The sequence below is a fragment of the Dasypus novemcinctus genome, chromosome 9 (genome assembly GCF_030445035.2).
Source record: "Dasypus novemcinctus isolate mDasNov1 chromosome 9, mDasNov1.1.hap2, whole genome shotgun sequence".
In the NCBI taxonomy this organism is placed as follows: Eukaryota; Metazoa; Chordata; class Mammalia; order Cingulata; family Dasypodidae; genus Dasypus; species Dasypus novemcinctus.
The window spans coordinates 115718269-115730584 of record NC_080681.1 but is presented as its reverse complement, the minus strand read 5'-3'; the positions used below and the strand labels follow the sequence as shown (position 1 = coordinate 115730584).

Here is a 12316-nt window from a genome sequence, read left to right as displayed (position 1 = left end):
CTCATTTAATTATTATTTATTGAGCCCTAACAAGGCAGCAACCATCATTCTATTTCTTGGGGATTCAGTACTGAACAAGAAAGACTAAGTCCAAACCTTTCTCTTGCATGGAATGAGTAAAATCTTACAGCTTTTAAAGATAATCTTAACTATTAATTCCCATCACCTTCTTCTAAGTCCATTTTATCTCATTAGCTTAACAATCTATAAACAATTTTCTCCAGACATACTTAGGTTGACAAGATACATCTGGGATTGTGATGCTACGTACAGGACACAAGAGCATCTGCATGTAGATCTTGGATGCTGTGTTAATACAGTCCAGCTCACAAGTACAGTAGCCATGGATTATATCTACCAGGGCATTGACAGTAGCTTCAATATGAGTTAGTCCTAAAGGGGAGAAAAACATTATATGAAAATTTAGTGGGAAAACCTCTAACTGCTTGAGGATGAGACAAAAAGTGCAAAGTCTTCTTTGCACGTGAAGGTCAAACACACATGCACACAGCAAAGCAATCAAATAAACCATGTATTAGAATGTAGAGTGTCGGCATTATTTATCACTTATTTTATTAACAGTCTATTAATCTCCCAAACTGAACACAGGAGCCTTTTCCAAAAAAATGGAAAAAAATAATAATAAAAATTTTTAAAGAAAAAAATGAAAAAAAAAAATTAAAAGAAAAGCCTTCTCAGACGTCCTGCACCACAGATCTAAGTAGTTATCCGCGCTCTATGGACATCAAAAGATAGGGCAGAGAAATGTGAAGAGGAAGGCAGAATCTAAATGTCATTACTATCCCCAAACCTTAAATAATAAAACATGAACGTTACTGAAAAAACAATCACTTTTAGGATTATCACCCACATAACCTCCAAACACACATGAACAACAGAGGTTCTTCTAGTTTTCTATATTGATATTCAGATCCTTCCTCTCCCACCTACACTTGCCATATCACTATAAGAAGTTAGCTATCAAAAGCAGCAGTAGCTTGGAAAGAAAATAAATTTCAAAGCTAATACTCTTTTGACTTGGCTTTGAACCAAGCTTTCAAAGATTTTTTAAAACAATTATAACCATCACTAAAGATACACATGCACAAAAGTGTCTCTTGGGGAGATGTGGCTCAAGCAGTTGAGCACCTGCTTCCCAGGTTTGGTTCTTGGTGCCTCCTAAACAACAACAAAAACAAACGAAAAAAACAACTGGGGTTGAGCGCCAGCTTCTCACACATGAGGTCCCGGGTTTAATCCCTGGTACCTCAAAAAAAAAGTGTCTCTTGCAAAAGCAGGTGTAGCTCAGCGGTTGAGCATCTGCTTCACACATACAAGGTCCCGGGTTCAATCCCTGGTACCTCCTTTAAAAAAGAGAAAAAAAAAGCAACACAGGGATACAAAGTGAACACATGCTGTTGGAAAAATGGCTCCAAGAGACTTGTTCAATGCAGGGTTACCACAAACCATCAATTTTTAAGAAACGCAGTATCTGTGAAGTGCAATAAAGTGAAAGTGGGAGAAAACGAGGTATACCTGGATATGTACGCATACTTTTTCAAGTATCTCTTTATGTGAAATATTCAACCCCATATGAAGTGATACAGTACAAGAAAATGCCACTCTTCTACCACATCACCAAATTACTTTATCAGAACAATGCACTGATCTCAGACTTCTATTTCCTAATTATTAGTTTTGGAAGAAATGGATGATGAAGGCTAAGGGCTAAGAGTTATAACTGTTCAATGAGAATTTACATTAGGTTTGACTATGTATTAAGATGCAAGTACCCATTTTAACATTAAACTACCTGGCAGGCAGGCAGGTGCCAAAAAGGCATTCTTGGGTTTGGATGCATGAAGTTTCCAGAAGTGGTTAACCAGTTGGGTGATGAAACTACAGCAATCTCCTTCCAACTGCTTCTGAGGTTCTTTCCCCTCATCCATTCCTTCTAAGCAGGAGAAAGAAAATTATTAACGATGGTAAATCTGAGATGGAATTTAATTTGTTTTAAGGTTAACTCAGGTCAAGGAAGCTTGCCTGGGGAGGGAGTTTCAAGTGGGGACCCAATCAATATGCCAACTATCCCTAGACTCCAGCACGCACATCTAGGAAAAAAACAGTCTGGGAAAGGAATATCAAAGAAAACATTTTATGTTAGAATTAAATAGAAGGGGGAGGGTTCAGGATATTTAGAGCAGACTCAGAGATATCACTTTGACTGTTTAAGTTCTAAAAACTAGGGGAACATCTGAGATGTTTCTAAAACAATTCCTGGATTATAGTAATAGGGAAGAACAGGATCATGACAGCATATGGGAGCATGTAAATAGCAGAATTATAAAGGCATCAATAAACTGTATTCAATAAATTATAATGGCAAAACAAGTTTGATACCCAAGAAGTGTGAGAAAAGATGAAACAAAATCAAGAACTAAGAAAGGACACCGCAGATATTAATAAAATACCAGCAAAAGAATAGCAGGAAAGCAATATATATGACCCTATTACTTTACAGCAACCAGGGCCCAATCTTAGCTTTACCCAGGATATGAGAAAAGATAGTAACTTCAGAGAGATTGCATCTGATGTCCAGAACACTAATAAACTCAAAGAAGATAATCAAAGGGCATTTATTTAAAATGGTACAATCTTAATGTTAAAAGCCCTAGAAGTATACAGATAAGGGAATAAAATCTGTGTCTCATAGCAGGAAGTCAATCAGAGGTCAGTAAGAACAATAAGAGGCCGAGAGGGTAAAGGAGGTCTATGTATTAAGCAGATTTCAGGATCATGGCCACACAGGCCAAGTTCACCTGTTTCCATCTGGGGAAGCTTGGACTCCGTGAAGTGGACAAGGTTGTTAGGGCGCATGATGGCAATGGAGCGAGCTGTGATCACCAGCCTCTGGAACACCTCAGGGTCCAAATCCTTGCCCTCTTTGCTGGATGTGTTGAGACACTGCACAGCTTTGCTCAGCAAGGCCTGATCCTATAAAATAACGAGATCTTTTGTGTGACCTATATATCTTTAAAAAAAAAAAGATGACAGACAAAAAAAAAGAAAGATCATGGAGATTCAACCATAAGCAAAGGCTGGGTACTAAAGCAAAGAGCAGAGTTTACTAAAATTGTCAGCAGGTTGTCAGGATTATTATCTCCTCTCAAGAAAACAGGTTAATTAACACCAACTACCTGAAACAAATCTTGAAAGCAGCACACTACAGTTAAACTTCTTAATACATAAAATATTAAAGGCATTAAAAACCAAAAGTCAGTGGCAGACTTGGCCCAGTGGTTAGGGCGTCCGTCTGCCACACGGGAGGTCTGCGGTTCAAACCCCGGGCCTCCTTGACCCGTGTGGAGCTGGCCCATGCGCAGTGCTGATGCGCGCAAGGAGTGCCGTGCCACACAGGGGTATCCCCCGCATAGGGGAGCCCCACACGCAAGGAGTGCACCCCATAAGGAGAAACACCCAGCGTGAAAGAAAGTGCAGCCTGCCCAGGAATGACACCGCCCACACGGAGAGCTGACACAACAAGATGACGCAGCAAAAAGAAACACAGATTCCCATGCCGCTACCAACAACAGAAGTGGACAAAGAACCAAGACGCAGCAAATAGACACAGAGAACAGACAACCGGGGGCGGGGGGGGGGGGGGGAAGGGAGAGAAATAGAGAAAGAAAGAAATAAACCTTTAAAAAAAAAAAAAAAAAGTCATGAAATCATTATCAAAGTATAATAGGAACACTAAAAACCACCCAATTCTCCAGAAGTGCAACTCCCAAATTTCTTTCTTACAGTCTTCATTTCTTTGCAAGTTCATATTACCCAAAGGTCAGGTTTCTGCCAACTCTTTCCTGAAGAGGCTCAGGGGGTTAAATTCTCATTTCTCAATTCTCTGGCTGGAGGCACAAAGAATAACCATGGCATCTGGGCTGTCAGCTACTCCCAGAGCCCTTCTCCCTCATGGGTTGGAACTATCTGCACTCCCATCTATGGTAAATGGCCCAAATTATCTCCTTTGGCTCCTACTTACCTAAATTTATAGCTGAGACCTTCTCTCCAGATTTTCTCCCAGAGGCTCAGCAATTCCCTCACAAATAAGTACACCTTTAGGGTTGTGCCCATGCTGAAGAAAGGGAAACACCAGCAGGCCTAACTTCTAAGTGATTCCCTCACCTAATTATTTTCCAATAAGAAGCCACCACTCTTTCTTAAGTCTTTCTGACCCCATTAGTGACAAAAACTTAAGTGCAAACCAAAGGCCCATTAGCTGGCCTATCCTCAGTTCTGAGTGGTATTCATTAATCTCCTGGAGAAATTCAGACTGTGTGAGGATAATCTCGATGTTTACTTTTTCCACCTGACTTCACTCTGCCCTTGCTTTACATATGAGAAGTCAACTTACTTGATTCCCTGTCAATATCACTGCTTCCATTTCCATTTGTACAAAAGGCATCCCTGAGAGGGAACAATTACCTTGTGGCTGTGATAAGCTGAGCGGCTGGTATGCAGGCTAGCCAGAAGGCTCTTGGACTGCTGTTGGACACTGGCAGGTGCTGGCAGGGACAGCAGCAGAGTGGCCAGCTCCTGGGCTGCATTCTTATTTCTTTCCTGATGCAGAAGACAGCAGGGTTATCACAATACAGAATCAATGCAGAACAAATTGTATATACTTTAGCCTCCCCCTTCTTCCCTTACATGCACCAGGACTAGGTTTATATACTTCATGGACTATAAAGGAAAAAAAAAAAAAGACTTCAGAAATTACAATCCTTGTACAATACAGGTGAAGAAACCAAATCTAAGCTCATGACTCCAGTACAGTGTTCTTTACCAGCACTCACCCTATTCTATAAGAAGTTCTCACCATGGTCTCTCAAAAGTAGGACATAAGGACTTGAGCTAAAGACTTCTCTGAAGTTTGCAAATCAAGATCAGGCTATAAATGTTCTTTAATATGAGGCCTCAGGGCCTCTGACAACTCCACTACTTCCTGCCACTTCAGAAAGCTCCCAGGTGCTTTGAAAAAGTAACTTGCCTTCTCGATGATTGGGCCAACAGCAAAGCAGCTTTCCAAGGCTTCTAAGGAACTCACAACCAGCCTAGGGAGACAGAAAAGCTGGCTTGAGTACAACAATCCTTCTCTCTGCCTTGTGCTTTAGCCTATGAAAACTAGAGTCATGAGTTCCTTGGGGACAGCTAACGAATGCCAAATACAAAATCAAAGCACAATAAGACCTGCCACAGGCACCATGCATATGTTTCCTAGTGTTACAGGCCGGGAAAAACCTGGCTCCTGCTTAGAGATCAACCTGAGGCCATGTTCATAATCCACAATGCAAAGACAGGGCTTTTCTTTCTCAAAGAGGATAAATGTGCGTCCTTCTGCCGCCTGTGGCAGGGATCACTGAGATTGGTTAAGAGTCTTAATGCAATGGGACCAAAAGCTCAAGTGCCCATACATCACTAAGCAAAGGGATATAAAACGGGAAAGGTTAAAGACATCTCAGACTGGGAAGGTTAGTTATTTTTACTTACACCTCCAAGAAAATAGACAAAGGCATTTCCTGTGAATCCCTAAGCATAGGGGAGAGAACAAACTGTATTTTCCAGTGCATGCCAACTGCCAACATTCAAGGGATGCTACAAAGCACCTTTAGAAACTATGCAGCTTTCCCTTAAGGAAGGAACTTAAGTACTAAAGGGTACCAAGGTAACATGCTCCCCAGAGTTTACTCCTTTGAGCTTAATGTGCCAAATAAAAAGACCAATGCCTGACAGCTGAAGCTCTGAAGAGAGAAAGAAAAATATTGAGAAAGGAGCTGGAAAGAAAAGGGGAAAGGGTAGAGGAAGGCAATAAAGTATTAGGGAAAGGGAACAGTGGCATAAAACAAAGTTGGACAGAACAGGTACTCTGGCTGCTTATCAGATGGTATGATTTTTTATTTGTTCCTCCCCCCTTCCCACACCCCCATTCATTGTAGAGAGAGAGCAGAGAGGAAGAGAGGAATAGGGTAAGAGAGAGCTAAAGGAGCCTGAAGCAGCCAACACCAAGAGTGCACTTACAGTCCTCCATATATTCCATTTTATACATGGATAGCTCTGTAGCCATGCAATGACCAGAAGAGAAAGAAGCAAGAAGACTCTTAAACAAAAGCAGAATCAACGCAAAGCCACACCATTGATTACACAGCTCTCTGAGACACACATTCACTCGTGCAGAGAAAAGAAAGAGGGCATACTAACCGGTCCAGCTTGGTTAAGGACTCAGTTTCAGAACTTGGGGGAGAAGCAAAGAAAAAAAAAAGGGAAAAAATGTGAAGCTCAGAGAAACCTGGAAACACATCATAAGCAAACCATATATGAACAGGGTGGGGGGAGGAGGAAAGGAAGAAAAAAAAAGGGAAAGAGGGAAGGAGGGAGGGAGGGAGGGAGGAAGGAAGGAGAAAAGAAAGGGAAGAAAGAAAAGGGGGAAGGGCAGAAGGCTGCTGGTGGAAGGCAGTGATTCCAAGCAAGGCTACTCTTATGACTTACAATGTAAGAAACTCAACATCTTACATCATCAATTATTTCACCTATTATGGCAAACCAGCAGCTGCCTAGCACAAAGAAGCCAAGCACAATGCTTAGGAATGCCCTTGTCAGGAGTTTTAAGGAGACCCTGAGCTCTACTATAAGATGCAGCAGACAGCCCCTTGCTAGCATTGTTTTGGCCAACATAAGTAGCTACTGCAGAAAAAGATGAGATGAAGAGATAAGAATGGAAGGCAGGATTTTCCCTATAAATTCAACAAGACTGGATCCTAATCTAGAATACTGGTATAAGCACCTTCTAGTATGTAGGTGCTGGCTACTCCACAGGGTACCTGAGAGTTAAAAGAAAGGACAGAAGCCCCAGGGCAGAGACTCTAGCACTAGAGAGACATTTAAGCATGGTTTTCAGGCTTTCCCAGTTGGGATGGTTAATTTTTTGTCAACTTGGCTAGGCTATGGTACCCAGTTGTTTGCTCAAACACTACTTTAGATGCTGCACTGAAAGTATTTTGTCATATGATTAACAACTACAATAAGTTGACTTTAAGGAGATTACATTCAATATCATGGGTGGGCCTGGTCCAATTAGTTGAAAACCCTAAGAGCAAAAACTGAGGTTTCCTGCAGAAGAAGGAATTCTGCCTCAAGACTACAGCATCAACTCCTATAGCTCAGTGTCCAGCTAATGGCCTGCTCTACAAATTTCAGACTTAAGACTACAACATCAACTCATGCTTAAGCTGCCACCCTGCCAGCCTGCCCTGCAAGTCTCAGACTTGCCAGGCCCCACAATCTTGTGAGCCAATTCCTTAAAATAAATCTCATAGGGGAGTGGATGTAGCTCAAGTGACTGAGGGCCTGCTTCCCACATGGGAGTTCCTGGGTTCAGTTTCCAGTGCCTCCTAAAAATAAACAAGCTAAGAAACGAAAAACCCAACTCAGGGGAGCCGATGTGGCTCAGTGGTTGAGTGCCAGCTTCCCACATGCAAGGTGTGGGGTTCAATCCCCAGCCCTGGTACCTCAAAAAATAAAAATAAAATAAAAAAATCTCTCTCTATATATACAGAGACACGCACACACACACATAGATATCCTACTGTTTCTGCCTCTCTGAAGAATCCTGACAGATGTCCCAGTACACTAAGGATATGCCAAAGGTTTGAAGACTAGAAAAGCACAGGTTAGACTTGGGACAGTTCCTTAAAGGCTGTCTCTCTAAGACACAGGGAGGTTCTACAGCGCAAGTGAAAAATGGTAAAAAGTGAAGGCAACCCCTGCCAGTGCTGGTACCTCTCCAGGACAGTTCCACTGGTGGAAGTAGGGGCAGCTGAGTCACTGTCTCCAGTGCCATTGCCCTGGTTCAGGTTTGAAGGGCAGATGTTGCTGACGGAGGCAGAAGGGAATTCTTCTGGGGGCTCATCAGGCCAGCCAAACTGCTCCTTAGTCTTGCCATAAATCTTTACAGCATCTATCATGGTGACACCTGCTGGATCCACTGAGGCCCCAACTGCAATAAGCAAGAGAGTCTTTAGGAAGCATATTCTCTAACGGGCTAACATAACTCCCTCCAAAGCAAAGACCAGACCAGTTTGGGCAAAGGAGCAAATCACATCAATTTTACATTCATAAAGGAACTTCCTCCTGAGACTTCAGTAGCACTTTAATCACTTAGATACTACATACTGGTAGAAACAGTTCCACAGATCAAAAGCCTATTAAGTCTTCTACTCAGAAGTCCCAAAATATCGTTATAAGGATCCTCTCATGCTCTCAGGGTACTGTACCTTCCCCCCCTCACCCCCACAGATCTCTAAGCATTCCCTGTGTTCAAGGCACAGATCATTGTCAGTCACACTAACTATTTCAAGGAGAAATGATATCAGACAGGTAGCCAGTAAAGAATGGAGAAATACGCCAGCCTAATGAAAGGATCACAGACTTTCCTGTGAGGGTTTAAAGTTCTCAAAACAAGGCAAGACCGACACTGCTGAACACCTCTCAGTACTGTGTGACCTGCGGCTTTCATCTGTGCTTTAAGAAAGCCTTGGGGGGGAGCAGACGTGGCTCAACCAGTTGAGTTCCCCCTCCCACACGGGGGGTCCCGGGTTCAGCTCCCGGTGCCTTCTGAAAAAACAAAAACAAACAAAAAAACCAACTCAGGGAAGCTAATGTGGCTCAGTGGTTGAGTGCCAGATTCCTACACTTGAGGTTCCAGATTCAATCCCTGGCCTCCAATACCTAAAAAAAAAAAAGCAAGCAAGCAAGCAAGCCTTGGGATTTTACATGCTAATCTTGCCTCCTTGCAGTCTAAACACATAGGCTAACATTACAGAACTGAATCCTTGAGGAAAGTTTCACCCTATCACTACCCCTCCCACTCTCATGTACAACCCTTTCCTGTCATCTTGCCTCCTTTATATCTCAAAGGAAACTCAAAGTTTCATGATGGCAGAGAACACAGATATAAACAGAGCAGAGGGTTCCTACACTATTTTGAGCCTTAAACCGGTGGACCCCAATTCAGCAGTCACATTGAGAAGGATACAGTCTGCCCCAGGGGTTGGAACTCACTGAAGAGATTCAGTTTCTTATCAGCTTGCAGGGCTTCTTCTCTGGTGAAGGGGAAGTCAAACCAGCGTGATCGACTCAAGTTAAGCTGCATAGTTCTGCCAAAGATCTCAATGTAGGATGGGGCACGTTCAATTGCCTGGGTCCCAATCTGGATCCGCATGCCTGTCATCACCATAGTGCTGTTGTTGTTACTGATCTCAATGGTGAAGCCACCAGGCTGCAGGGAGAAAAGGCACATGCCAGAAAACAGATGTTCTTAAGTTCAAAGTTTTAAGCCATCCTCTGCTATATTCTCAATATGTGATCCTCAATAAGACCTTTACCCTTTTAACTCCCCAGTAATGAATGCTTGCTCCCAAGGATGAGAGGCAGGGATAAGTTTTTGTCAATGTAGGTTCCCTTTTCCCCAGCATTAACAACCTCCTCCAGTTGCCCTCTGCAATAATCCTGCTGGTTTGCACACTTTGGGTGAACTGTATGCTTTATGAATATGTATCAATAAAACTGATGTTTAAAATAAAAACATAATAATAATAATCCTGCTGGTAAAAGTAAAGCCTAGACTGTGGGATGGGAGCCCTTTTGAACGTGAGAGTACTCACTGGGAGGCTATACGTGCATTCTAAAGGTGATGTGTTCTCAAACCATATTATTACGAGGCCTTTCTGCTCAGGGATGGAACCCGGCCCAGCACCGTCCTTACCTTGGTGTTGGCCACATACATGCCCGTGGAATTCAGCCGGTGCTTTATCTGTTGTGCATTGTAGACCTGCAGGAGATCATTACCACCAAATTCCACATCTGTCAGCTGCTGGTTGTGTTCAAAGAAGTCAATGGGGAAGGTAACTTGGCTAGATGTACGGGTTGCTGTGGAGAACAATACCAGATTGCCAGAGAGCACCAGTATGTGCAGTCTCTACCACCCCTGCTCCCCTCCCTCTCCAGGTAAAGATTCCTTCCAGACTAAGCCCACACTCACACATGCTACCTTTCTAAGCAAACTCTGTATTAGACTGTTTGCATCAGTACAACGCCTACCTGTGGTTAACCCTCAAAACAGTTATCCCTAACCACAACATCAGCTACCAACACAATGAAACCCAGTGCTGGATATACAGTTAGTAACAGCAGCATCTCTCGTAGTTGATTTATTTAAATAGACAATAGAAACGACTTCTTTTTCAGGAGGGTGACCTACAATTTAAAACAGTTAAGGTAATATGAAGAGCCTTGCCAGGTCTCTGCTTAGTCAATCACTCTCTCCTAAGTTCAAGCTTTCACTTCCATGAAGAGTCCTCTCCTCTATAAGTCAGAAGCAAGGCACCAGCACAGAGACTGGGTTCTTCACTACTCAGTGGGAAACTAGCCAGCCAAAGGCATCTACTCAGTCAGTCCCATTCTGCACTTTGCACAGGGCAAAATGCTTTCCTTAAACACAGAGAAAAGAAGCTCTCAAACAAGGTCTTTCCTGGGCACCTAATCAGAATTGCTGACCTGGCAGCAGGCAGGTCTTGCCGTTTGTACAATGTGTCTCTAAAAGCTGCATAAAACATTGGTGACCTGAAGAACCTGATTCTGCTTTGGAGAAATTACCTAGCACAGATCTCTAATTTCACAGAATGTACAAGCAGGACAGTCACAGTTTTTTTTAACAGATATTTACAACAGCCTATTCTTAGTCATTATCTGGAAGATGGCCACTCCCATTCCACCAGAAGCCTTTAGTGAAGGAACCTTACTGATGGTAGCTGTTTTGCGTTTTCGAACAGGTTTCATTATACTGATGACACTGCTGGGCTGCAGGGATGGCTGAAGCCAGTAGGAGGTGTTCTCCACATTGGCCATGTAAATACGCAAGCTGCCATCCTCACAAAGCAAGATCATTGTTGTCCTTTGCTGCTCATTGCAGGCTGTGTGTCTAATGGCCACCATGTCTTGAATCTAAGAGGAAGGGACAGGGGAGGGTGTTAGTTCCCATACCTACAAATCAGGACCCACAGAGAGAAATAAGCACAGAAGCAACTGGTTTCAGGGTCAGTTGATGGCTGGAGAAGAGTGGCAAAGAAAACACATCTTAGAGAAAATAGATAAAAATTCTTCTATAGGTCTCCATTAAGAAAGCTGAGAAAATGACATAAATATAAAAATAGACCAGGATCACAGTAAAGTATTGGTAAAGTGTTGGTAGAATTGGGTGCTGACCTTTGCTTTAGCAGGAAGAGTCTTAATTTCCTGAATAAGAAAAGTATCTGGTTTCACCATAACGACCAGTGGCACACCGGTAGTTTGCTGGACACAACACACCAAGCCAGGATGGTTCATCACCTCAGACCACTGGCAAAGGGCAGGAGAAGTCTTACTGCCACCATTGGAACTGTAACAAAACAAGTGGCCACAGTTAGGGTCAATCACCATCTAATAGTTCTTTTCTTGACCTAAAAGCCATCCTCTAAACATTAGACTTCTGGAGCAATATACTTGTCCACGGACTCAAATTATCCAAAGGTCTCAATTTTATTCCAAGCTACATACACACGCTCACATATCCCAAAGTGCACCACCAGTGGGAGTCCTGGTTTAGAAACTCCACTGCTAGGCTCCCCTATCTGAGGAACAGGTAGGTAGTCCTATATATCTAGAGATTGTCAAAAACAAAGGGGCCTAGAGCTACCCAAGACTAATAAACCACTGTCCTATAAAAGCCTCAATGCACAATGAGTTATATGTAAAATGGTATCCATTTTATTTCATCTTTTTTTCCCCAGGTCCAGAGATTGAACCTGGGACCTCATATTGTATGTGGGAAGCCCACACTCAACCACTGAGCTATACCAGCTAACCTCCTCCCTAAATAAAATTCTCTATTATCTGGACACTTGATAAAAACTTTTACTTCCCCCGACCCCTCCCATACCCTCTATTTTTGATACCATGTTACATTTACTGTTAAAGCCATCAAGAGGGGAAACTGAAAGGGCATTATCACAGGATGAGTGCTAAGAAGAAACTTCTATTTCTTTCTCAAAACTTGGTAATCACATTAAAATCATGCTCCTACCTTGACTATAGCTTTTCCTTCTGAGTAACTGTGTCCCCTCCCCTCCAGCTACCTCTTACACTTGTTATAATGGTCTTACAAACCATGCATATAGCCTAACCTGCCAAATCTGGATGTTGCTTTATTTCAAAAGTACCTAACAGG

At 42.7% G+C, this 12316-nt stretch overlaps 1 protein-coding gene across 8 annotated transcripts in view; it reads right to left on the bottom strand.

The window, feature by feature from the left end:
• UBR4 (ubiquitin protein ligase E3 component n-recognin 4) overlaps nt 1–12316 on the bottom strand; it is a 142140-nt gene that overhangs the window by 77241 nt on the left and 52583 nt on the right. For 5 of the 8 annotated variants that reach the window (XM_058304265.2, XM_058304268.2, XM_058304263.2 and 2 more), the window contains exons 45-54: nt 11317–11488; nt 10854–11055; nt 9818–9981; nt 9115–9331; nt 7834–8050; nt 5048–5111; nt 4486–4620; nt 2820–2994; nt 1814–1954; nt 272–393 (exon numbers count right to left, since the gene is read on the bottom strand). In XM_058304265.2, the coding sequence (XP_058160248.1) occupies nt 272–393; nt 1814–1954; nt 2820–2994; nt 4486–4620; nt 5048–5111; nt 7834–8050; nt 9115–9331; nt 9818–9981; nt 10854–11055; nt 11317–11488 (1609 nt within the window). Of the gene's footprint in view, nt 1–271; nt 394–1813; nt 1955–2819; nt 2995–4485; nt 4621–5047; nt 5112–6255; nt 6289–7833; nt 8051–9114; nt 9332–9817; nt 9982–10853; nt 11056–11316; nt 11489–12316 lie in introns of all 8 variants that reach the window. The other 3 variants (XM_058304262.2, XM_058304264.2, XM_058304270.2) reach the window with 1 other exon arrangement.